Here is a 26,820-nt window from a genome sequence, read left to right as displayed (position 1 = left end):
GACCGTTTGTGGGCTACAGAAATTCCTATATGGTCAACAAGTGACCATATAGGATGCCGAATTCCACGGCTTTCAACTACATCCGTTTCAGGCCTGCATTTTCATTTCCCTCCAGGACAAAAACTGCCGTAGCGTGGCGACACGTTGCAGACTGCTCTCTACAGACCTACTCATTACCCTGATGATAATCATTCTACACTTTTAAATTTAAACTCTAGGTCACTAACTATACCTGTACTACATCAATGCACTCTGTACTAACTCAATGTAACTGCACTGTGTAATGAATTGACCTGTATGATCGGTTTGCAAGACAAGTTTTTCACTGTACCTTGGTACAAGTTACAATAATAAACCAATACCAAAAATAGAGACTTCCCCATCCCACCCTCTATTCCACTAATTTCCAAATTCAATGGTTTATCCTCTGCCTTCTCTGGACAGAATCCATCACATTTTCCTCTCTCCTTTCAACATATAAAGGGATTGTTCTCCGTGACAACAAATCACCTCCAACAGACCCTCCCACACAACCCCATTCCTTGCAAGAACAGGAGATCTAATGCCTGCACTTTAGACTGCTCTCTTCCCACTCTTTCTCGATAAAACAGCAATTCTCGCATTTCTTTTCTTTCAATCTAATGTGCATTCTTGAAAAGCAAAAATAAAACTGCAGAAATCTGAACAAATAAAAAAAACGCTAGTACTGAACTGGTCAAGCATCTGTGGAGAGAGAAACAGAATTAATGTTTTAGATCAATGACCTTTTGTTAAACAGGTTTAAAGTTGCACAGGCAAGCGCTAGACAGAGCAATAGAAAAGTCTGAGACAAGGTTGAGTTCAGAGAGAATAAAAGACACAAGTAAGTGGTGCTGCCATATGAGAGTAGATGGTGCAGTTTTGTTAATGTTGCTAAACTATTTGAAGAAATGCTTCAGTTTCCAGCCACCCCTGACTCCTGATTCTTTGCTCCTGCTCCTATTCTCATCTCATCTTCAGCGTCGAAACTGGATTTGGCACATAGAGCCTTCCGGAGCCGGTCTCACTTATTCAAGATAACAATTTCTACCACTCCTAAGGCCCATCTTTTGCTTCTCAACTTGACCCGTTAATCTTTCCTCTTTGTCTTACAGCATGGTCCCCTTGATCACTTCTCCTCTCCTGCCCCCAACCCTATCACAACTCTTTTGATCTTTCCTCTTATTTCCCCTCATTATAAAACCCTTTTTAACTCCGATCGTTACTGGCTCTTATGACAGCTGGCCGGCCTCAAACACTAACGGGTTCCCTCTCCCCTGACGCTGCCCGACCTGATAAACAATCCCCTCACTCACTCGCCCACCCACCACCTCAAATCGCCACGTCTTCTCATCCTCCATGCACTTATAGATTGTACTTTACATCCTCAACGCCGGCAGCTGAAAATCAAACAGCATTCCCCTCCACCAGAGCAAGATGTGGCCGCCGCAGAAAGGACCGACATCGCTGATGTACATTTACCTCAATCAGTCGCCGAGTCGCCCACTAGCCGACCGGTGATTGGTCGGCTCCGACCCGGGCTCCCCGGAGCATTGATCTATTGGCTGCGGGGAGTGTCGATCAGCTGACGTATGTTGGGATGGCAGGCAGGAGAGAGGTGGTGATAGTTGATGGCGGGTTGGCGACGGAGCTCGAAGTTGCGGGGCTGAACATACAGGTGGGCAGGGTAGGTGGGGAGAGAGGGCGGGTGGGCCGGGGATGTGGGGAAAAACCCGAGGGATTAAAAATGGACTCGCGCTTTATGTAATCTTCACCCCGCCCCCTAAAGGACACGAACCTTGACCTCGGAAAGCAATTCCAGTTAACCAGAATACTTGGTGCGCTTTATTGAATGGTTTTCAACCTGTAACATTTACTTTTTTTTCTGTTGAGTATTTCCAGCATTTTCTGTTTTTCCTCTTTGACCGCATTCATTTTTTATTTATATCTCCTCCGGATCGATCACTAATATTACCAAGCCTCCTCGCAGTTGGCACCACCACCACCCTCCCTCTTTCAATCTCTCTTGGTCTTGCACCTCTCGGCTCTACCCTGTCTCTGCAACTTAAAACACGTTTGGTTTCTAAATTTTCCTAGTTCTAATGAAAGATCAGTGGATCTGAAATGCCAACTCTGTTTCTCCCTCCAAGATGCTGCCAGACATGCTGGGGATTTCCAACGTATATTTTTATATTTTTGAACAACATTCCATGTAAGTAAGTCTTGGGTCGATGACATTTCACCCACCTGAAATGTTCACTTTTTTTCCCACAGATGCTGTCTGCCCTGCTGAGGAGCTCCAGTATTTTCTGATTTTATTTCAGATTTCCAATGAATGCTTTTTTATAAAATAATAGGAGGCCTATCATTGGCAATATCAGCCCAAAGTGGACTTTAGGTTAATCCCACTTCCCAGTTTTTGGTCCAGAGCCTTGCAGGTTATGGTGCTATCGTCACTCATTCAGGTACTTGTGAGATGTGCCCTGAGTTTTTGTCTCCACAACTCTTTTATATAATTAGTTCCAGACTCCAACAAGTTGAATGATTTTTTTCTCTTGGTTCCTCTCTGATCCCTATAATGATTAATTGAAATCTATGCCCTCTCATGAGTGACCTCTGCCAAGGGAAATAATCCTTACTATTTCCTTTGTCTATGCCTTTCACAATTTTAAACATCAATTAAGTCTCCCCTCAGTCTACATTGTTTCAAAAATTCAAACCTAACTCACTCTCTCTACATAACTGTAATTCTGTAGCCCTGGCAATATCCTTATAAATCTCCTATGCAGCCTCTCTAATGCAATGTCATTTTTCTTGAAATGTGGTGACCAGAATTGTCCACTGCACTAGCTGTAGCCTAACCTTACTGCCTTGTTCTCTAACATTACTGCCTTTGCCTCTTCTACCTATCACCTGTCAGGTTATTACATCTTCTCTCCCTCCCCCACCCGCTACTTCCTCTTCTCACCTGGACTCACCTTTCACCTGGACTCACCTATCACCTGAACTCACCTATCCCCTGCCTGTGTACTCCTCCCCCTCCCCCCACCTTCTTATTCTTCTGCCCTCTTTCCAATCCTAATGTAGAGTCTTGGCCCGAAATGTCGACTGTTTATTTCCCTCCATGGATGCTGCCTGACCTTCTGAGTTCCTCCAGCACTTTTTGTGTACTGCTCCAGATTCCAGCATCTGCAGAATTTCTTGTCTCTGCCTTATTCTTGTATTCTTCAGCTCACCCAATAAAAGTAAGTAACCCATACGATTGTAAGCTCATTATTTACCTGTCCTGCTATCAGAGCAGATGTAGGCCACCAGGCACCTCAAGCCTGCCCTGCCATTCCATATGAGCACGGCTGATCTGTGCTGGCCTCAACTCCTCTTCAGTTCCAGTTCCCCAGAATCCTCAATTCCTCAATCTTTCAAAAATTTAGCTATCTGTATCTTAAATATTTCTAACGATCTGGCCTCCACCACCCCGGGGCAGGGAATTCCAGAGATTCATTACCCACTGAGAAAAGAAATTTGTACACATTTCAGTATTAAATGACTGGTCCCTATCTTGTAACTATGTTCCCTTGTTTGTGACTCTCTCACTAGTGAAAACATCTCAACATCTACTCTGTCAAGTGCCCTTAAGATCTTAAATGAAAATTTAAAAAAAAACTGCGGATGCTAGAAATACTCAGTAGGTCAGGCTGCATCTGTGGGAAGAGAAACACAATGTTTCAGCTCAGGAACCCTTCATCAGAACTGAAAAGGAGACAAAAGAAGCTCATAACGCTGCAGGGAGGGTGGGGGAGGGGATGTGTCTGATAGGGTAAAACCAGGGTGACCCTGGGACTAACAAGGTTATCTAGTCAATGAGTGAATGGAAGCTGTTAGAGGCTAAGAACATAGACAAAGGAACCTGGACAAAAGAATGTGGGAGTAGCAAAATGCAGAGCAGGAGGACAAGCCCAGCGGGTCCATAGTCATCTTGGTTTTACGTTTTCAAAGATATTCCCTCTCTCCCTGAAGCTTTACAAGCTTATTATGTTCGTACCATTCAGTTGTAGACTACCCAGGTAGAACATAAGGTACTGTTGCTTTTCCCCTGCCGCTGACCTCGTCACATCTCCCCACCCTCCTCTGGCCTCGTATTCCTACCCCCAGCCCAAACACCACCCACAACCCTTCTCCCTCCCCTCTCCCCTCTGAGCTCCCTTTCCCCCACCATCACACACCACACCCCCCCCCCCAGTTCTCTATCCCACACGCCAGGTGTTGGAACTGGGTTGAAGGGCTCCAGCTCCAACCCCTGCCGTGTCTTTACCATCCCCTCCGACCTCCCCATCTGATGCTGAGCGGTCTGTCCTTAGCAGCGTCCTCAGCTTTGTACCCTTGCGCCTACACCTCAACAAGTTCAGATCCTGTCATGATTTCTAGCTCTTCTTCCATCCCTTCTGCTTCTGTGCCTATTTCTTTGACAAGGTGTCCTCACCACTGCACTGATTAGCCCTCCTCACATGCCCAACTCTACTCTTCATCGTATACACACCTCCTTCTTGCCTTTTACCCTCTCAACCTTTTCATTTCCCATTTTGCTGATGTGACATCAACCATCTTGATTTCTCCATTCCACTCACCTACTCCAACTTCACCTTCACTGAACATGCAGTTCTTTACTCACCCAGCACCAATCCTAACCGCCAGCAGACAAGGTGGTGCCATTGTGATCTAGCGGACTGATCTCTGACTCGCAGAGGTTGGACGGCAGCTCTTGGACGTCTCCTCGTTACTTACCCCAGGACCATTACTCCACCATCCGGCCGCTGTTTCCCAGACCATCACAGATCTCGTCACATCAGGAGATCTCCCCTCCACAGCCTTGAACCTGATAGTGCCCCAACCCCGCAGTGCCCACTTCTGTCCCTTACCCAAGGTCCACAAACAGTGTTTCTGCCTGCTCTTGCGCCTCCGAACGTATCTCCTCATACCTCACCTCTCTCTTGTACCCCTTGTCCAATCCCTTCTCACCTACATCCCTCCACCATTTTGACAACTTCCAATTCCCTGGCCCCCACTGCCTCATCTTCACCATGCATGTCTAGTCCACATACACTTTCATCCCCCATCAGGAAGGGCTTAAGGCTCTCTGCTGCTTTCTGGAACATAGATCCAACCAGTTTCCTTCTACTAACACTCTCATCTGCCTGGCAGTTGTTGTTGTTACCCAAAACAACTTTTGATTCCTCTCACTTTCTACAAATCAAAGGTCTAGCCATGGGCACTCACACCGGCCCTTGTTATGTCTGCCTTTTTGTTGGCTACGTGGAACAGTCCTTGTTCCAAACCTATTCCGGCACCACTCCTCAGCTCTTTCTCTGCTAGATCAACGACTGCATTGGTGCGGGACTTATCAGTTTTATCATCTTCGCTACTAAATTCCACATTGCCCTCAAATTCATGTGGACCATTTCTGACACCTCTCTCCCCTTTCTGGGGAAACAAATTATCCACTGACATTTACTATAAGTCCACTGACTCCCATAGCTACCTAACACATCTCCTCCCACCGTCTCTTGTAAGGACGCCGTCCCTTTCTCTCATTTTCTCCATCTCCGTTGCATCTGTTCACAACATGAGGTTTTTCATTTCAGAACATCTGAAATGTTTTTTTCAGGAACCGTGGCTTCCCCTCTGCTGTGGTTGATGAAGCCCTCACCCACATCTGCTCCATTTCCCACACTTCTGCACTAACCTGCCTCCCCCAGACAGAACAGTGATAGAATTTCCTTTGTCTTGCCTTTCACCCTACCAGTCTTCATACTCAGAACATCATTCTTCATTTTTTCCACCAGTTGCGACGTGATTCCGACACCAGTCACATTTTCCCCTCCCCATCCCTTTCTGCTTTCCGCAGGGACCACTGTCTTTCTGTGAATCCCTGATTCACTCATCTCTTCCTGTCCTGTGGCACTTCCCCTGAAACCATAGGAAGTGCAACACCTGTCCCCACGATTCCTCCTTCACCGCAATCAGCCCTTCCGGGTGAGGCAGAGATTCACATGCATTTCCTCCCACCTCATCTATTGAATACAGTGCTTGCGATGTGACCTCCTCTACTAGGTGACCACTTTGTCGAACACCTGCACTCTGTCCACAGTGGCCATCTTGAACTCCCAGTTCCATGCCATTTCAATGCCCCTTTCCATTCCTGCACCAACAGGGCAAACAGAATTCCATATATACTGCATTAATGCTCTACTCTCATCAGCACTTGTTACTTAAAGTTCAGTTATTCAGAAGTGGCCTTCCCTTAACAAGTCCATTCTGATTATCCTTGAACCTGTGCCTGTCTGTATGCTGATTTAGGTCACCCCTCAGAATTTTTCCCAACAACTTACCCGCTAGAATGACTGGCTTATTGTTATTTAGTGTCTCACTTTATTGCCTTTTACCAGTAATTGGTAATTTCCCTTTTTACCTTTTTAGGTAAAGTGACCTACTGCTCAATCTAAGCTTTCTTTCATCGCTTCATCTCTCACTCAGGCTCTCACAAGCCCCTGGCCATGATTATCACGTGCAAGCTCAGTGTACTATGACACAGCAATCTGCAGTTGGACTTTCATAATCTCATTTATATTTTAAGATCTTTATGTGCTTTTTGTTGAGAGCTTTTCAATAAACTGCCTTTCAGTCACTGGTTTTGATCCACAAAATATATTTTTCTGAAATCTCCTAATGCATGTGGCAATGAAAGCTACAGTTTGGGCTCACTGTCTCCCCAGCCAATAATCTGTAACCCTAACTGTAAGAGAGAGAAGCACTGTTGTACCCTATTTGTGGCTTTTGGGCTGGGCAGTCAAACTTGGGTAGTGGATGGACCCATATTGAAGTGAATTTCATTGTATCCTTTTGAGTTAGCAGCTCAAAGGATGTACACCAAAATTGCACTTTAATAATCAGTACTTTTATCTGTAATAGGAAGATCCATTATGGAGTGCCAGAGTATTGCATACAAATCCACAAGCTATCAAAAATGTGCATGCAAGGTAATTTGAAGCAGCAATTTTTCTGTTTTTCTTTTGAAAATTTTGCTTTTTATTTGATGATTTTAAAAAAACACAACCCAATATAGTTGAAAGAAAAATAGCATGAGCAAGGCATTTGCACATGCCTTATGTACCCTGAGAACCCTGTGTAGGTATTCATTATAAGTGCTTGAGAAGTAAGTACTTGAGGAAGCCTCACTAACTCCTTTCTCTTTTGCACATGCACATCTGAAATGGAAAGACACAAAATAAGTTTTAGATGGATAAGGCCGAGTTCAATGGGATGAAACAGAGATCAATTAAACACTAAATAGTGCACTTTATGTTGTGAATATTAAGATGGTATGTTTTATATTGGACCATAGGATATAGGAGCAGAATTAGGCCGTTTGGCCCATCAAGTCTGCTCTACCACTCAATCATGGTTGATTTTTTTTATTTCAACATCATTCTTCTGCCTTCTCCCCGTAACCCTTAACCCCCTTACCAACTAAGAACCTATCAATTTCTGCCTTAAATACACCCAATGACTTGGCTTCCCCTGCCCCTTGTGGCAACAAATTCAACACCAAGTGGCTGAAGTAATTCATCCTCATCTCAGTTTTAAATATTGTATATATTGAGAGTTCACTAAATGTCATTTTCTAAAACTATTTTCATATTTAAGGTTATAAATTTGGTAGGATTGATTTTGTGCTTTTATCGTGACTCATGAATAATAGATAAAAACAGAAGGTCTGTATTTGTATTTCCAGCCTTTAGAGAGCAGAAGAACAAGGGGGTTTCATACTAATTCATTAAGCTGTTAAAATAATGAGCTCCTATTTGAGCTATAGGTGATACTAGATTAACAGATATTTTGTTTTAAATTCTTGTTCAGGTTTATAGAAAGTAGGCATTTATGTACAACAGTGAACTTCAGAACAGGGCATGAGAGATGTTAAAGCCTAAAATGTAGCAGTTATATTGCCTGAGTTGGTTGCAAGAAGAGGTGCTCTGTTTGGCAACCCATTCTAAAAATACTATAAAGCAAAGGAACTAAAGAAATCTTCTTCAAGATCAAAACGTGCACATTGTGTAAGCTGTGCAATGCAAAGGTTAGTTTCTTTGTAAATTGCTCTGTAATTATTGTCTGCTTTCTGTTGACAGCAAACTGATCCAGAAAAAAAGTTAGTATAGAAAAAGTTCCATCAGAAGATTCATTGTCACTTAATGAACAACTTTTCTCAAAGTTTGATGCTATGACTACACATGACTAATTCCAATTCAAACTCCTGTGATCTTTAGCCAGTTTGCCTATGTCTGCTAGTGAAGCTGGTGGTACTTCCTATGCATTCAAAGATATCACCAATAGGGGATTAAAAGGCAAAGATCCAACAAGATGTCTTTCCCAGTTACCCAGAAAGTTCACATGCTTTATCCATTAAAGTTAAGCAATGAGGAATCTACTGTATTGTGTTTCAACTGGTAATGATAACTTAGTTTACTTTGAAAGTAAATTCTATTTCTAATTTCAACTTTAAGATTTTTTTATATGTATTATTGCACTTCTAGTTACCTTTGTTGTGGAGCTGATGTCATCACTACAGCCACATACCAGGGGGCTGTGGCAGGATTTATGAAGTATCTTGGTTTGACACCAGAGGAGGCAGACCAGCTCTTGCAGTCAGGAGTACAGCTTGCCAAAGAGGCTATTACTGAGTTTCTTTCAGAATCCAGAAGCTCGGGTGCAGTAACTTGTTTTTTATTTGGGGGACATTTTAACAATTTTCAGATTTGTTTTTTAATTTTAAGAAAATATTATGCAGTAGATTGTGTTGAAGTTTTGCAAATATCTTTTTCTAATCAGACTAATAGGTAAACATGTAAATGTAAATTTTTAGTCAATTGGTAGTAAATATAGTTTTTAAAATAATAACATTTATAATATAAAATCCTCCGAAATGTTAAATTATCAATGTTCTATTGAATTTTAGCCAGCACTAATATCTTTTACTAAAGCAGGAGTATTTGTTCATAATGCATTTTTTTGATCAAGTGATGTTAAGGAATGAAACATTACTGATGCTTACTCCTCTAATGATAAAAATTTAATTAGTTTGGAGTTATGGATATTTCCCATTGCTTGCAATGTCATCCACAAAGCATGTCAGGTTCTTTAATTTTATAGGATGTGAGAATCACTGGCAAAGTAAGGATTTATTCTCCAATTTTTTTCTCCCAAAAATATACTTTATTCACAAAATATGCAGTACTGCAATCACGACAGGCAGTAATCCTTATTCACTGTACCTAGCAATTCAGTGCATTCACTTGTATGTTGACATTACTTGTGGAATGTTTGGGGACGACACATGAGTGAAATGTGTGAGAGATTGTTAAACGGGGAAAAAGACATAGAGCACAGAGTCCTGTGTCATGTTGCCGCTTGGGATGAATTGTGACAAACTGTGACTACATCCCTTTGCAGACCTTCTTGGCAAAACACCTTCCAAAGGAGAGTCACAGCCACCTTGACGGCAGCTTGCCATGGGATTGAAACTCTGACTGTGCATGAAGGATCTAACGGGGAGGACCCTTCTCACCAGTATTCAGCAAGGTCTTTGTGGTTGTTTGAGAGTTCTGGTGATGAAGCATTCTGCTAAGTGACTTTGATAGTCTTTTTGGGGAACCATCCAAAAGAATCTACTATGGTCTTATCTCACAGGGCCTCAAGAACATTCCATGCAGTAATTGACTTCATGGGTCTGTTACTGCCAGATTCTTAATTATTATGAACCGAGATCATCACTCAGAAACATTTTCAGGACCAAACTTCTATTATTTCTTTGCAGAGATAGAGAACTCCATTGTTACCCCGACTCACTGTTGGCTACAGCTGGTCAGAGTCCAAGGGAGTCTGTCTGTACGTTGATTAGCTAACCGATTTATACAGTTCGAGTACATGGGAAATGGGGGTGTTCACATTCCGTGGTGGTCTACAACGTCTACAATGTTACTGCTTAATTTGTACTTCTTGTTATCCTCGGCTACAAGGACATCTACAACCACTTGCTGACATTCTTACCAAACAAAGACTTGTTATTCATTCTTTACACATCCTGTTATCCTGATATTGTGTGTCCATACCTTTACTTTTGTGCACCATCTGTTTCAGCACTTTTTAAGCTTTCCACGGCTCTAGCCCTGAAATTGTAACCCTTTGAGCCCTTTTTTACAAAAATCTCATCAGGTCTTTGATCGGAAAAGTTAACCTGGCTTCCCTTCCCACATATGTGTCTGACCTGCTGAGTATTTTCAGCATTTTCTCTTTTTATTGCAGTTATATCCAATTCTGGATTCCCTCCCTAAAGCTCATTTGGGAGAGCACATTCTTCGTGTACCATGTGCAATATGATGTCAATGGCTGTCTCTTGATCCAAACTGACCTGGCAAGTATGCAGCCCTGTTTTGTACATGGGTGATTGTATATCTGAGCAGTTCAAGGCTTTCAGAGATCTTCCTGTCAAGTACAACACAGGTTTTGTCCCGCAAGATCCCTCAGTTTAGAACAGACCTTGATTTGACCAGCGGAGATCTTGGATGGAATCTTCTAATCTACCTTGAATGGTGAGATGGGTTGCCAATTTGTGATCTCCCCTTCTCCCCTCTGCTTATAGATGAGAGTGATGCTGCACTTCCTCATGGATTCTTATATGCTGGCATCTAGAAGCATAGCATTGCATACTTCCAGCAAGTGTGGGCTCACTTAATCCCACAGAGTCACATAGAACTTGGCCGGAGAGCTTTTGCTGACAGGAGTTTTATTCTTAAAGGAACCAGAGTCAATGGCTGATCCAGAGTCGATAGCTGACCCAGATTCTCCTGTTTACTTTAATTTAAACCACCAAAATAAAAACAGGATGTTCTGGAAAGCCATGCTGTCTGTGGCCTTGAAATCACACAGATCTGCATTGGAAGTATTTGCAGATCCTTTGTATGTTTGGCCATGTAGGATATTATTGAGTTGTCCTCTTCCTTAAGGCTACTAATTACAGAGCTCACTCTGTGAACTTTATAGAAGAATGAGTGAGCACATCTCATCCTGCTCCACGAGGTGGACTCTGGGTTGGAAGATGATCTTGGAGGCACAGAGGTTCTTGGAGTTCCACCTCCTTATCCAACTCCATCAATTGCAGCAGGAACAGCTTCTGTAACCTTTTCTGCAGTTGACAGAATTCCCTCTCTTTATCTGACTTGCTGAACACTTTGAAGATGAAGAACTTCCTGATGATTGCTTCCCACCAGTGCATTAGGGAGTTTAAAAAAAGGTTTCATGGTTCTCCAAGCTGTTCAATACCATTTAAGTTCCTTGATATTTCCTGGGGTTAGTAGCTTGATGTTCAGCTTCTATGTCCCCTTGCCAGTCTTCTAGTCATCTGGTGGGTGATAGTCAGAATCAGGTTTATTATCACTGACGTATGTAGTGAACTTTGTTGTTTTAGGGCAGCAGTACGGTGCAAGACATAAAGACATAAAAATTACTGTAAGTTACAAAAATACATAAATAGTGCAAAAGAGGAATAATGAGGTAGTGTTCGTGGGTTCATGGACTGTTCAGAAATTTGATGGTGGAGGGGAAGAAGCTGTTCCTGAAATGTTGAGTGTGAGTCTTCAGGCTCCTATGCCACCTCCCCGACGGCAGTAATGTGAAGAGGGCACGTCTCAGGTGGTTAGGGTCCATAATGATGGATGCTGCCGGAAGTCGAGAATCCATTTGCAGAGGGAGGTACAGAAGCCCAGGTTTTGAAGCTTGTTGGTTAGGACTGAGGAGATGATGGTGTCGAATGCTGAGCTGTAATCAATAAACAGCAGACTGACATATGTTTTGCTGTTGCCTAGGTGCTCCAAAGCCAGCAGGAGGCAGTATCTGAGGAGAATACCAGTGTGACGTTGGTGGATTTGACAATGAGTGCTTGGGACACAGAGGAAATATATCTGGGACCAGATGGAACCATCTGGTTTCCACCAGGGTAACTGAAGATATTGCAGAGCTTGACATCATTTACCACTTCCGTCAGGACTCTGAAGGTGATGTCCAGCTTGCTGTTGGTTCTGCCAGATAGTCCAGCCACGTTGATGATGAAGTTCCCACTCGGATCGACGATTGGGACATCTCCAGCACCAATGGGAGCTGCTAGAAAATGGCCAGCCACTTGTTCTTCAGAATTGGGATGTACGTATTGATTAGCTGGAGTGAAGCATTTGTATCCATTACCTCTGCTTCGAGGAGATTGCCACCAACCACCTCTGTGACTTCAGTGATGGTGAAGCTGCCTCCCGCAGCAGAATTCCCAGGCTGGTGGAGTAGCAGTAGTTCCTCTTAACCATATTGCTCTCCTGTGGGATCACCATTGTGGCCATTGCCGATAGTTGATGAGGTGCAGAGTAAGCTGCAAAATCAACAGGACCTTAGAAAGGTATTCCGAGGTCACAACGTATCATCCATTGCTTTCTGTGCACATTAATCGATACAATCTCTAAACCTAATTTTCTTAAAATTCAAGGCCCTAAGGTCACATTACCACAATCAGTTGCTCTGTCCCAGCATATCCAAGGCATGCTTAAACTGTTATACTTGTGATACATGCCCTGATCACCTGCCTGAGTTCCTTTGCAATGAAGCTGGTGGCTTTGCTATGGGGAGACCAGAGTTTTTTTCAGTCACTGTTGCCCCTCCATCTGTTTCTGGTTTTCTGAGTTGTAGCTCTTGATCTCCTGGAGTTGGGATGCTTGGCACACTGCACTACTCCCAGGTTTCCTAAAGCTTGGGTACTTTTGATACTTCTGATGCTTTGTTGCTTCCAGTCTCCCAGAGCTGGGGTAATACTTGTGGCAGGCCCTGTAGAGGCAACCTGCCTACTCACACAGGTTGCAGCACTTGGACTCCTGCAGTCTTTGGTTTGTTAACCTTCCTGCTTGCAGTGTATGCAGATCAGTGCATTGGGTTGCCACACGTCCGGGTTAGGTGCACGTACGACATGCTCTGGGTGGTCCTGCATAAACCATGTAGCTGTGATTTCTTCTGATTGTGAAATTGCAGTGTGAGTGATTGATGACCCCCTTTGTGTCTACTTTAAGTGTCATCTTATCCATAATGCTTGCTTGTCCAGACCTGTAAGTGGTTGTTTGTGTTGATGCATTTTCCTGCTGCAGCAACATAGCTGGAATGGAACATTAGCACGTCCACAACTGGAGTGTGAGAGCTGAACATGTGCAATGTCAATGCACGCTCTTTCAGTGTCGGGAGGATGAACAGAGGCTCTGCCTTCAGAAGCAACAGTGGCACTTTGTCCCCTTTTTCCTGGAAGGTTGGAAGCAGTTTTAGACATCCCTCAACATTTCAGAAGATAACATCGAATACTGGGAAGTTCTGCAGGCAAAAGGTGTTCATGCCTTTGAAGGTGCAGTAATCAAGGAGAACTTAATTGAAAGCAGACTGTCTTTTGGGATACCTTTCATCTTGTTCTTCCTAGCCAACCTGACACTGCTTACAATTGCCTTGTTCTTCTGCTCCATTGTAGCCACGGCTGCAACCAATGAACAGTGAGATGGGTTGCCAATTTCTGATCTCTACCCTCTCTCCCTTCTGCTTGTAGAGGAGGCCTTCCTCGAGGATTTTGACCTGATGCCAGTTGGAAGTCATTGGGTAGCACAGTGTAGCAGTTAGTACTGCTGCCCCACTGCTTTGTTCACAATCGCCCTTGATCTCAGTGGCTTACTTGGCCATTTCAAGAGGTGGTTTAAAAGTCAACCACATTGTAGTTTGGAGACCCATGTAGTTCAGTTTGGGCAAGGATGATAAATTTCCTTCCTTCAAAGGGCAGGAGTAGGACTAGCTGTGGTTTTTTCCCCACAAGAAGTTGGTAATTTTATGATCACTATCATTGATGCCAGATTTATTTAATTAACTGAATTTGAATTCCCCACTGCCAAGGGGGGCTTGAACTCAGTGATCTGAAGAAAGATTGTCAATCTGAAATATGAGCTGTTTCTCATACTACAGATGTTGCCTGACTTGTTGAGTATGTCTAGCACTTTCTGTTTTTTGTTTTTGCAGATTTCTGGCAAATTCAGTATTTTGTTTTTCAATCAAATTTTGTTATTGGATCGATGCATCTCGCCGGCATTGTAAAACATATTTTAGAAAATGTATCTATAATTTAATGGAATTTCTGTTTTAATGGGCTTTTACATGCCTCTTGTGTGATGCTTAACAGTAAATGTGTGTAGATTTTTTGATTACACTGTGTGTCATACCCAGGCATGATCTTATCCTAGCTCAATATCAGCATGTAGACTTTAGAAAGAGGTCACAAATTAATGAGGAGAGGAATGAATCTAGACTGCTTCTCCCTTCCTAACCAAGGATGCATAAGTTACCTTTATCACCTTGACCAGCCTATTGTATATGAACAACTAATTGCTCACCAATAAAGAATTAAACCTGTGCATTTCATGAGCAATATGCCTAAGCTAGTCACTTGATTAAGAATTGCTTATCTTTGAAGTATCCTTTTTCTACAAGTTTTATAATACAATTAATTCTGTTTGCTTATGTTAGCTTATTGACAACTTAACCAAAATATTTTGTTAATCTCTTTTAAAGAAAGGCAAAAGCCCCTCATTGCAGGTTCCATTGGACCTTATGGAGCATTTTTGCATGATGGTTCTGAATATTCAGGGAATTATGTTGAACAGATGACTAAAGAGGTATGGAGCAAATTTTGCAATGTTTCATTTCAATTACTTTAGCAAGTGTCTTATCCAATAGAAAACATAGCGTTCACTGTAAGACTGATATGCTCATAAAATTATCTTGATCCTGCCCACTTGGTTACTTCTTCCATTAATCTTTATTTGCTTGAAGGCTACAAACTTATTAACCTATGCATTTAATATACTCAGTGGCTGAGTATACATATACAACTATACACATAGTTCTCTGGGCTGGAGAATTCCAAAGATTCGTGAGCCACTGAATTATGAAGTTCCACCTCAGTTTTAAATGTCATCTCTTATCCCGAAACTGCCCCAAACCAGGATCTATTTGATTATTAAACATCTGTGAAGAAGTAAATATGATTGTACTCATAATGTCTGAATGTTTGAGAAGTCAGTTGGCAAAATGGCAGCTTGTGAAATCACATTTGGAGAGGGAATCTGAGTCGACTCCACACTATGTGATTAACTTTTAACACCCTCTTAAAAAGCACTTGGTTCTATAGTTGTTCAGTAAATCCAGGCTTGGAAGTAACGCCCATATACCTTTTTTAAAAAAGAATAATTTCTGACATGAACAGATTTTTTACAATTTTCTGTTTAATTTTCACTGTGACAGGGGCCACTGTGAGAACGTAAAAGCCTTTATAAAGCTTAGAAAAATTGCATTATTTTTGCCACAGTTGTGTCACCTTGAAGAAATTTACCGATGTTCCTGAGATGATATCTGATCTGGAGCATTAGGGAAACGGCTAGATTTGTATTTTTAATTAATGCACTGATAATTTGCCATTTAAAATAGAAACATAACATGCCTTTGTGTAGCATCTTCCATGTCTATGCAATCAATGAATTACATTTGAAGTGCAGGCACAATTATATAGGCAAATTGGTCATTTGTATAGAAAGATCCCACAGAAATAGTGAATGAATATATGATCCTGCACTCTAATTTTGGTGGTTTTCTTTGAGGAAAGAATATTGTTCACCGTGCTCCATTTTGACTGGCAGTGATCTTTTGCATCATGTACAAACAGTGCTGTTGTTTCATGTATAATTGACAAAACATTATATGCAATATTGCTGCACTCACACTGTGCTACAATGGGCTGTCAGTCTTTGTGCTGTGATCCTGATTATATGGTTAATAGTGAGATTTCTGATGTGGCTGCACCTTGTCTGGATGGGGCTGACTTGGCAGACCTACCTTCTTTATGCACTTTGGCACAAGTTATGCAATTTATTTTCCTCATAAACAATGTGAAAAACCTTTGTCAAACAATTTTGACCCTTTAAATTTATCTGCCAAAAGATGTATCATCTATTGGAAATTTGAGCTCTGTAAAAAACACTCTGTTGGGTATGAAGATGTTAGAAATTGTTCAAAGCATGAAACTTAGTGATAAGCAACCACTTCATGCCTTGGAGACTGAATAGTGGTAAAAACAAAAAATGCTGGAAACACTGAACAGGTCAGGCAGCATCTGTGACCTATTGAGTATTTAAAGCATTCTCAGATTTCCAGCATCTGCAGTTTTTTTTTTCATTGACTGAATAGAGGTAATTTGCAAAATCATCATCCAAGATATTTGACTTTCTCTATACTGAGGATACTGTACTTTAGCAATGAATACCTTCTTCGTCCCCTCACCCCCACTGGTAGCCTTCTGTCATGTTGGATGATGATTTGTGCTTTGGTGGTTTATTCCCTATTGATCCTCTTGTGGTGTGGCTGAAGCCAGTACAGTCTCTGCTGCATTTGCTGTAAATGAAGCAAGTGGTCTGTGGTGTGTACAAACCTTGCAGGGTACTGGTGAAGAGCAGTGCTCTGTTAAGGGAAAAAAGAGGATGTAACTGAAGCATTGTTATGGGAATGGCATCAGTGGATGAATGTGATGGAGATGGTGGAAGTTTGCTAATAGATTGTAGGGCTGGGACAGACTAAAGTCAAAGCAGACGTGGGAGTCAATAGATTTATAATGGAGAATCCGAGAAGACCTTTCATTGACGCTTTATTAGGATATCTGAGCAGAAGAGTTGCTGGGTGCAAAGAAAGATGAGTGGTGGTAGTTTAACTTGAATTTATCAGCCTTGCGTAGCAGTTTACAACTGTATAACTAGTCTCTTAAAGTATTAATTCACTGGTTTTAATTTACAAACACATAAATTTATGAAATTTGCAAAGAGTTTGGAGAAGAGTGATCTTTCATTGTGTTGCTTTAAAACATTATTCTCTCCTAATAGATCTGGAGATATAAGCATTTAATGAGAATGAACATATGGCATAACATTTTCTGATGTACACTTCATGATAGCATAATACTATACATGTTTTTATGAATGTAACCAGGGAAATGTACGACTAAAAAAAAGTTAAAAATTGTAGGAATTTTATAACTGCTTGCCTTAACTTCACAGATACTTAGCAGTAATGTTTTATTTATGTTTGCAATGCTGCATAATCTTTTTGGCTTGTTACAGGAATTAAAGACTTGGCATCGACCTCAGATGCAGTCCTTAGTAACAGCAGGTGTGGATCTCATTGCAATGGAAACGATTCCCAGTCAGAAAGAAGGAGAAGCTCTGGTGGAACTTCTTAGAGAATTTCCAAACACTAAAGGCTGGCTGTCATTTTCCTGCAAGGTATTTAAACAAAGTTGAATAATAATATTCATTTTTTATTGATTTCCAAGTTATTTGTTTAGTTACAGAAATAGACTTAGCCTGTTTTGAATTATGTCAAACTAGGCAGGGGTGAGGCTGTAAGAGATTTGAGAGTGTTTGTGGTCTTAGCAGGTTGAGCCATTACAGAGCAGTAATCAATAAGAAAACTGAAGGGTGGTACAGTGGCATAACCAGTGGAGTTGCTGCCTCTGGGTTCAATTTGACCTCTAGGGCTGTCTGTGTGGAGTTTGCACGTTCTCTCTGTGACCGTATGAGTTTTGACCTGATGCTTTGGTTTCCTCCCACATCGCAAAAAATGGGTTGGTAGGTTATTTGCCTACTGCATATTGACCCTACTGTGTCGAAGAGTGTTGGAATCTGAGGGAGACTTGATGGGAATGGGACAATAAAATGGATGAGGGTAGGATTAGTCTAATGGATGCTTGATGGCAGACATGGACTTATTGGGCTGAAGGGCTGCTTCTGTGCTGTATCTCTCTGTGACTCTGTGCACATGAGCTTTATTCAAAATCATAAGTTCTGAGCCTGTTATGTTAAAGCTAACTCAAAGCATTGGTTGTGGGACAGCCTTAAATTCTTTGGATCATGCCGAATTGAAAGATTGATTTTTGCCAGCAGAACGGAATTAGTGATGGAACCTGATTTTGGTAAGGTTTCACCCAAATTAGAGTGCCTGTTGTTGCCAGGACTACTGCACCACCTCCACCCCCTTCCCATGTTTCTAGGGAGCAAATTGAAGATTCTTCAACGGCGTGCACAGTCACGTTAACTGAGGAGAAAAACAGTAGCTGTCTAATGCTGTTCTTGCACATAAAGACTGTGTTCTGATACTTACAGAATTCACCCTTCTACTGAAACCATGTTATCGTGAGTAGTTGTCATATCATTCCACTCTCCATTGTTTCAATGATCTTATTCACTGATTATTAACGTTAAGGCACATTAGATCTGCTGAAGCTGTTGAAAATCATGTGTGATGAAGATTTAGTACTTTACTGAAACTGAAGGAATTATCTTTTGAATTAGGTATCAGATCACTGATGTGCATTTAGGGCAGTCACAGCTCAGAGCTCCAGTGACCTGGGCTTGATTCTGACCTCTGACATCTGTGTGGAGTTTGCACCTTCTCGCTGTGACTGCATGGGTTGCTTCTGGGTGAGCTTCTCATAACCCAGAGACATGCAGATAGGTAAATTAATTGTCCATTAGTATGTAGGTGAGTGGTAGAATCTGAGGGTAGTTGATGGGAATGTGGGGAGAATAAATTTGAGTTCATATAAATGGGTGTTTGATGAACTGTAAAGATTCATTGGGGCAAGGGCCAGTTTCCATGTTGTACGAAAAATCTCAGTGAAATTTGATTGCTGAATTGTGGGGGCCTCTTATTGATGCAAAGATTTGAGATTTTGGCTCCTAGCAGCACAGTAAGGTACTGGCTTTGCTGGCTAGTAGGAGATTGAAGGTGGCTGGCCTTGTTTACAGCAACCTGCTCTGCCAATCTGGTCACTTTCTGACTGGAAATGAATGTAAGCACCAGCATCTTGGGTAGTCCCTCAGGATCAACAGGGTCTCAGTACCATCCTGGATGCTCCTTTTCCGCTTTGACCGGTCACGGGACAGAGATTCCCAAAAGTCAATGGGGATGTTGTACTTTTTCAAGGTGGCTTTAAGCATGTCCTTTAATATTTTCCTCTGTCTGGAAATCTCCTCCTATGACAGACTTCAGAATAGAGTGTTTAAGGAATCTGATATCAGCCATGCTAAAGTAGCCTGCCCAGTGAGTGTAACTGGAACATAAATACTGGGAATGTTGTACCGGCATTTACTCTGGTAACTGCTGTTCGGCTGGTTGGATGATATAGCGCAATGTTTCATTATTAAATTCTCTGGTAACAAATTTTCTTGGAATACTAATTGTCATTAGGAGATTATTTAATTAAGTTCATTTTACACATTAAAATTGAGAAACTTCTGTGCTGGTCCTGAGTCTCTTTTACTAGAAAGAAAACGCAAAAATATGGACGTTCCATCCCATTTCTGATCCACTTTGAGAAGTCACCCTCCACATTACTGTGCTTCCACTCAACAGATCTTCCCACCCACTCCTCACTAGAAAACCTACTTCTCTGTTCTGTCAGCCCGATTTAAGAATTGTTAAACTTCATGAGAAGATAATAAGTCTAGTGAGATCAGCCAGGTGGCTTCTTCCTTTCTGTAATCATTCTATGATTCTATGAAACATTGACTTTGAGGTGAATTTTATTTCACTCCACCTGGTGGAAAGATGATAGTGAGATCAAAATTGAGGTAGCTGGCTTTTCAACCATTCTGGTTTCACCTCATAGTTCTTAAGATCTCCTCTTGGCCTTGTATTTTCATGCAGGTGCATGCTAAAGTGCAGATTGAGCACTATGGACTGTCAGTGCAGAAAGAGCTGGGAGGATAGGGAATGAAGTGTGAAAGATGAACATTAAAATGTTTTTTGTGGGGCCAGGAGGAGCAACAGGACTGTTCTGGATTCCACGAGAATAATGTGGTCTACTGTTGCAAGCTTCCACCCACCACATCACAGCCACTTCCCAAAATCCCCATCTCACCAGCTGAGTTAGTCTCTAGGCTATTACTTTTAATATGGATCTTTACAGTTTTGTAGTGAAATTTTCCACAATAATTTCCTAACTACTTTGCAGGATGAGCGATGTATTTCCCATGGAGAGAAGTTTGCTGATGCTGTGAAATTTCCAATTTATTCTGATCAGCTGGTGGCAGTAGGATTAAACTGCTGCTCCCCTGATATAGTTGGTCCGCTTCTTGCTACTGTTGAACAAAATAAACGTCCAAAAGGAGGCTGGATTGTATATCCAAACAGTGGAGAAAAATGGAGTCCTAATACAGGGTGGGTCATTTAAACTAACAAGTGTAGAACTGTTTTATTTTGTAAAGTAAAATTATAATGCATCTGTTTCTCTTTAGTTGAAAAAAAAGTAATGTCTCTGTTTTGTAAATTCAGTTAGGCTTCTAAATCCTCTTAGAAAATAAATTTTCTTTTGTGTTAGTTGCAGATCCTTTGCAGTAATGTAGCAAGAAATATTAATTGATTGTTGTGCAAAACTATTAGCTTTAGATTAGGCGTTTGTTTTGCTTGGCTTCTGTACAGATGGATGAAATGATACAAAAGCTTCCCTGGGATTTATAAGTGCATGGCCATATTTTACAGCCACATTTACAGTCATGATTAAGATAAAATACTTATTCTGCTTGTAGCATGTAGTATTGATTTGCTTCCATACAATTGTATATCAGGAAGAATATGACTGATAATTTGGGGAAATTAGGTTATGGCATCCAGTAAATATTCATTTTCTACAGCTTTTGTGACAATGTATATGATATCCATTTTTCTTAATTTTGTAATTTTAATTTCTTTTTCCGAAACCAGCTGGGAAAGTGGTCCAGTCAAAAGTCAACTAGCAAAACTTGCATTGGAATGGAAGGAACTTGGTGCTGAATGGATTGGTAAGTTTTTAGAAACATGAGTTGTATGACTAGGATCAAGAAAACATTCAGAAAGAATAAAATGTGTCTTTACTGATTCCTTACTAATGATGTTTCCAGGGAAGACTTTCAATTGAAGATTAACCATTTTTTAAAAAAGGTTTTAAAAAAACTGATGCTTTACTGAAAATCAGAATTTTGTATCACTAGCCTTTGGAAAAGTTGAAAAAGATATTGAAAATATGGCAAAATAACTTTTAACTGTGGACGTAGCTATTTGCTTTTAGCTAATTGCACACCATTAAATACTGACTTCAGCACTCTTAAGAACAAGAACAATATAGCATCTTTAACTCAGAAAATGTTCATAGTGTTTCATAAAAATGTATAGTAGAAATGAGCAGTACACCAAATAAGGGAATATTAAAGAGGATGAGTAAAAACATGAATTTAAGAGTGGAAAAGGAGGAGTTGGAGAGACTTGTGTGTGCATTGTTCTCTCATTATATATTGGTCAGTTTATCACTTGACACAAATGTTACCAAATATTGTGTTATCAAAATGATTATTGAGCCACTTCATGGTAGATTATAAAATATTATCCCATGATTAACCTGTGAAGTATTCTCGTAACTTATTTTGAACTTGCAGTTTTTTTTTATTAATTTAAATTTTTGGATGTGACTGACAAAGCCAGCATTGATTGCCCACCCCTGATTTCCCTTGAATTGCCTTCATAAATTGCTGCAGTCCTTCTGATGAAGGTAGTCCCTCAATGTGGCTGGGGAGGGAGTTCCAGGCTTTAGACCCAGTAACAATGAAGGAATGGCACTATATTTCCAAGTCAGGAGAATGTTCAACTTGGAGTGGTGTTTGCATGTACCTGAAGCACAAGTATTCCTGGGTGGTAAATGATGCAGGTTGCTGTTGGAATAACCCTGGGAAATAACTTCAGTGTATTTCACAAATGAAAAACTGCAGTCACTGGATGTTGGTAGTGAAGCGAATGTATGTTTAGGTTGGTGGAAACCATATTCCACTTCCTTAAAATGATTTTACCAAACAACATAACCTTCAACTATCTAAATGTCCTTTGAAAATTCTAAGCACTGAACATTTATTGTACGTGCATAGTCTGCCAGGCCATTAACTGCTTTGTAAAGTAAAACTTGATCACCATTTCTGAATCCATGCGGGAAAGTAATGGAAAAGAAATTATCCCCATACCTTCTTAGCTCTCTTTCTGAAAACTATTTCAACAAGTGACTTATTGCTTGGTAGTTTCTAGGCATGTCTCGATTTTTTTTTAAAAAGATAATGTAAACTGTTTAATACGCTTTTGGAATATTACAGAATTTATAAAATGTCAGGTATTGCTGCACAAATTTTCTTCAACCTTTTGTTATGTATCGTTCTTTATCTACCTTATAGCCAAACTTGATCACTTGTACTGGTGAGCTTCCCCACTGCAATCTCAAAAAATGGTATTTGGCTTGATAATTTTTCCTTCCTGTTCTGAATTAAAGATAAATTGACTTAATACCACTATTTCTTGGTTTGTACTTGCCACTTTCCTTCTGATACTTTTAATTAGATTAATATTTAGGATGCTTATGATCCTTTGTTATCAACTTTGTATTCATTTTTCTTAGGTTCTCATTATTTAGAGACAGCTGTACAGCACAGAAATAGGCTCTACCGTGATGACCTTTTTGCCCATCCACACTAATCACATTTGCCTACATTATGTCTGTATCCTTCTATGCCCTGCCTATTCAAGTTCTTGTCCAAACACTTCTTAAATGTAGTGATTCTATCTGATTCTCCACCTCCTCTGGCAGTGTGTTCCAGATATCAACTACTCCATGTTTAAAACAAAGCTTTCCCTCAGATCCCCTTTAAGACTCCTTCCTCTCACCTTAAACCTATGCCCTCTTGTTTTTGATAACCCTACCATGAGAAAGGGATACTGTCTACCATATTGGTGCTTCTCATAATTACATATACCTCTATCAGGTCATCTCATGGCCTTCTTTACTTCAGGTAAAACAAGTCCAGCCTATCCAACCTATCCCTGTAACTAAAGTCCTCTAATCCAGGAAACAGCCTGGTGAATCTCCTCTGCACTCTCTCCAGTATAATTGTGTTCTTCTTAAAGTGTGATAACCAGAACTGCACAAAATACTTCAAGTGCTGCCTTATTAGTGTTTTGCAAAGTTGCAACATAGCATCCCAGCTTTTATATTCTCTGTCCTGATCTATGAAGGCAGGCATTCGTATGCCTTCTTCACCACCCTATCTACTTGTGTTGCCGCTTTCAGAGAACAGTGGACTTAAACCCCTAGGATTCTCTGTTCATCAACGTTCCATCGTGTCCAACTGTTTACCACATATGTCCTGTGCTATTTGACTTCCCAAAATGCATCACTTTGCACTTGTGGGATTAAATTCCATCTTCCAACACTTTGCTCAACTTGCCCTCTGACCTATATCCTGCTGTAGTCTTAGACAACCTTCCTTGCTATCCATAACACCACCAATCTTTGTGTCATTCGCAAACGTACAAGTTGTTAATATATATAAGAAACAACAAAGGTCCCAGGTCCCTGTGATACATCTCTGGTCACAGACTTGAAATCAATAAAGCATCCCTCCACCACCGCCCTCTGCCTCCTATCATCAAGCCAATTTTGGATCCAATTAGCCAGCTTGCATTGGATTCCATGTGCCTTAACCTTCTGGATCAGCATATCATGTGGGATTTTGTCAAATGCCTTACTAAAGTTCATAAAGATAGCACCTACCACCCTGTCTTCATCAATCTTCTTAGTTACCTCCTCAAAAACCTCAATCAAATTAGAGGCTGAATTTCCTTTGTACAAAGCCATTGCTGACTATCCCTGATCAGGCCCTGCCTTCCCAAATGTACATAAATCCTATCCCTTAGGATTTTCTCCAATAATTTCTCTACCACTGATATAAGGCTCATGTTGTAGTTACCTGCTTATCTCTGCTGCTCTTTTAAGAAAAAAAGGACCAACATTAGCCTTAAGTTGTTTTATATTGCCTCTCCTTAACCTTACCTGCCAGGGATAATTCATGGCCCCTTTTTGGCCTCCTAACTTTCTTAAGTTGTCTTCTACACCCTCGATATTTCTCAATAGATTTGCTTGATTTCATTTGCCTATACCTGTCATATACTTCCTTTATTCTGATCAAACTTTTAACATGCTGTCGTCTAAGGTTCCCTAATTTGCCATCTTTGCTCTTCACTCTTGCTGGTCCTGAACTCTCACTAATGTTCTTTTAAAAGATTCCCACTTATCAGATGTCATTTTAACTGCAAGCATCTGCTCCCACTCTACTTTTGTCAGGTCTTATGCTATTGAAATCAGCCTTCCCCTAATTTAGGACCTTAACTTGAGGACCAACCTTATCCCTTTTCATAACTACTTTGGAACTTACAGAATTATGGTCACTGTTCCCACAGTATTCCCCCACTGACACCTCCACCACCTGTCCAATTTCACTTCCTAAGATAAGGTTGAGTACTGCCCTGTCTATGGTAGGACTCTGTATGCATTGTGACAAAAATCTCTTTTGGAAGCATTTCGTTCCATCTAAGTCCCTTGCATTAAGACAATCTCATTCAACATTAGAAAAGTTAAAGTCCCACACTTTTATAATCCCATTGCCCTTACACATTTTTGCTATTTGCCTACATATGTGTTTCTATAATTCCTGCTGACTATTGGGAGGCCTCTGGTTTAATCCCAACAAATTGATTGCCCCTCTCTTAAATCTAAATTCTACCCATATGACCATGTTTCTGTGATTGCATTCATGTCATAATTCCAAGTGGTGATCCATGCTGTAAGCTCATCTGATTTACATGTGAGGCTCCTTGCATTTAAGTAAATGCAGTTGAGCATGCCACCTTTCCCATCGTCCCTAACTTGCCTCTGTCTGCTCTGCCCACTGGACTTGCTTTATCCTTTACATTTGAGGCAATCTCCCCATCTGCACTACTACTGATTCTTACCCTTTCTCCCCTTGCCTAAGTAGTTTAAACCTTCCTGAGCAAACCTCCCTGCAAGGATATTGGCCCTCTTCCACTTTGTGCAACCCATCCTCCGTATACACGTCCCACCTGCCCCAGATGTATCCAAGTACCTCAAGCCCTCCCCCTGCACCATCTCTTTAGCCATATGTTCATCTCTCCTAACCTCCTATTTCTACCCTTACCAGCACACGGCACAAGGAATAATCCAAAGATTATGACCCTAGAGGTCCTGCTTTTTAACCTTCTGCTTAACTCGCTTTGCAGGACCTCATTGCTCTCTATACCTTTGTCACTAGTACCAATGTGAATGATGACCTGTGGCTGGTCTCCCTCCCCTTTCAGAATCTTCTGAATCTGATTGAGATATCTCTGACCCTGGCACCAGGGAGACAACATACCATCCTGGAGTCTCGCTGTGGCCACAGAAATGCCCATTTGCTCCAATTATGGTACTCGCCCTTTTGTATCTTAAGTCTGCTACACAAATAAGTATCTTTTCTGTCATTTTCCCCCTTTTACAGTTCAGTTGGTGGAGGTGTGTATCTGAACCAAAAGGTTGGGGCTTGAAGTTTTGTTCTGGACTGGAGCCCATGTACCAGGATATGTCAGTGCAGTAGTGAAGGAAATACACTCTTGAAGATGACACTTTTAAAATAACATTAAATCAAGGCTATTTCTATTTGGATGATTTATATGACCTATTTGCAAAGTAGTTCTAATGTCCTGTCATCACTTTCGCCTTATCCCTCTGACACAGACTAATCAGTTATTCAGTTAATTTTTTCTCTGCTTATTTTTGTCAATTTTAATTGCAAATTGGTTGCATAGTATTAACTGCATTTCAAAAGTAAATGTGATATGCTTTGGAGGTAACATGATATACAAATGTAAAATCATTCTTTGTCTCCAGTTTCTGGATGTGGCTAACAGACTTTTATTCACTCCACTCACCTCTGGTACCTCACTCATTATTATCTGCGGGTCTAGATGGTGAGTGTCGAACTAAACTATCAGACTGCAAGTGGATCATAGCCGTTCTCCAAGACTGTTCATGCTTATGCACTTTCCAACAGGGGTCAATGGAGAGCAATGAGGAGTATGTACCCTAATCATTTGTCCTCTTGCTATCCTAAGAAGAGTGAAGCCAGTTGTGAACAGTGATCAGATGATACAGACACAGACAGATGAGGCACTAATCTCAAGTTGAGTCATTAGGGTTCCTAAAAATATTCCTGGATGAACAGCAATAAGTTTTCTCCATCAGCAGCGGCACATTTAAAGAACATTCGGCCCCTCATGCCTGTTCTTCAGTTCAATATCATCAGAGCTGATCCTTTACTTCAGCACCACTTCCCAGCACTAACCTTATATCCCTTGATCCCCATTTTAAACAGGAACTATGCTGTAATCTTAATTGTCATCATAATATTTTTATGGTTTGTATTTCATGTAGTACAATCCTAGACCTTTATGATCCTAAACAAGTATTTTGAATCATCTAACATAGTGGTGTGTCTATCTTTAATCGAATGATGTTAGAACCTATGCTTTAATAATACTGGAGAACAAACATTACTAATTGTACTTTTTAAAACAAAAATTATAGGTGGCTGTTGTCGAACTACTCCAGCTGATATAGCTGAGCTACGATGTATGCTGAAACCTGATTTGTCATTTAAATGAGCTTCAAGGATGGCCAAGAATATAAATACTACCACCTCTCAAAATCTTTATCAACCATTAAAGTTCTTGTTAAATACTGTA

The 26,820-nt window shown here is 40.9% G+C and overlaps 2 protein-coding genes across 6 annotated transcripts in view; one reads left to right on the top strand and one right to left on the bottom strand.

The window, feature by feature from the left end:
* The window catches only part of ercc5 (excision repair cross-complementation group 5), a 93,969-nt gene that overhangs the window by 34,428 nt on the left and 32,721 nt on the right, over positions 1-26,820 (bottom strand). The window contains exons 11-12 of the mRNA XM_052026570.1: positions 13,547-13,621; positions 12,310-12,484 (exon numbers count right to left, since the gene is read on the bottom strand). Of these exons, the coding sequence (XP_051882530.1) occupies positions 12,310-12,484; positions 13,547-13,621 (250 nt within the window). The remainder of the gene's footprint in view (positions 1-12,309; positions 12,485-13,546; positions 13,622-26,820) is intronic.
* On the top strand, positions 1,642-26,820 carry zgc:172121 (uncharacterized protein LOC337599 homolog). 5 transcript variants are annotated; one of them, XM_052025620.1, is made up of 8 exons: positions 1,871-2,230; positions 6,985-7,052; positions 8,607-8,779; positions 14,701-14,804; positions 17,295-17,456; positions 20,189-20,394; positions 20,938-21,014; positions 26,663-26,820. In XM_052025620.1, the coding sequence occupies exons 3-8, from the start codon at positions 8,671-8,673 to the stop codon at positions 26,737-26,739; spliced, it is 735 nt and encodes a 244-aa protein (XP_051881580.1). In that variant the 5' UTR covers positions 1,871-2,230; positions 6,985-7,052; positions 8,607-8,670; the 3' UTR covers positions 26,740-26,820. The 5 variants fall into 5 exon arrangements, with proteins under 5 accessions (XP_051881581.1, XP_051881580.1, XP_051881578.1 ...); XM_052025617.1 differs by lacking the exon at positions 1,871-2,230 and adding an exon at positions 2,266-2,483; XM_052025621.1 differs by lacking the exons at positions 1,871-2,230; positions 6,985-7,052 and adding an exon at positions 1,642-1,696.

This window comes from Pristis pectinata, chromosome 11, assembly GCF_009764475.1.
Source record: "Pristis pectinata isolate sPriPec2 chromosome 11, sPriPec2.1.pri, whole genome shotgun sequence".
Taxonomy (NCBI): Eukaryota; Metazoa; Chordata; class Chondrichthyes; order Rhinopristiformes; family Pristidae; genus Pristis; species Pristis pectinata.
The sequence above is the reverse complement of the archived record's forward strand: the minus strand, read 5'-3'. Positions and strand labels throughout refer to the sequence as shown.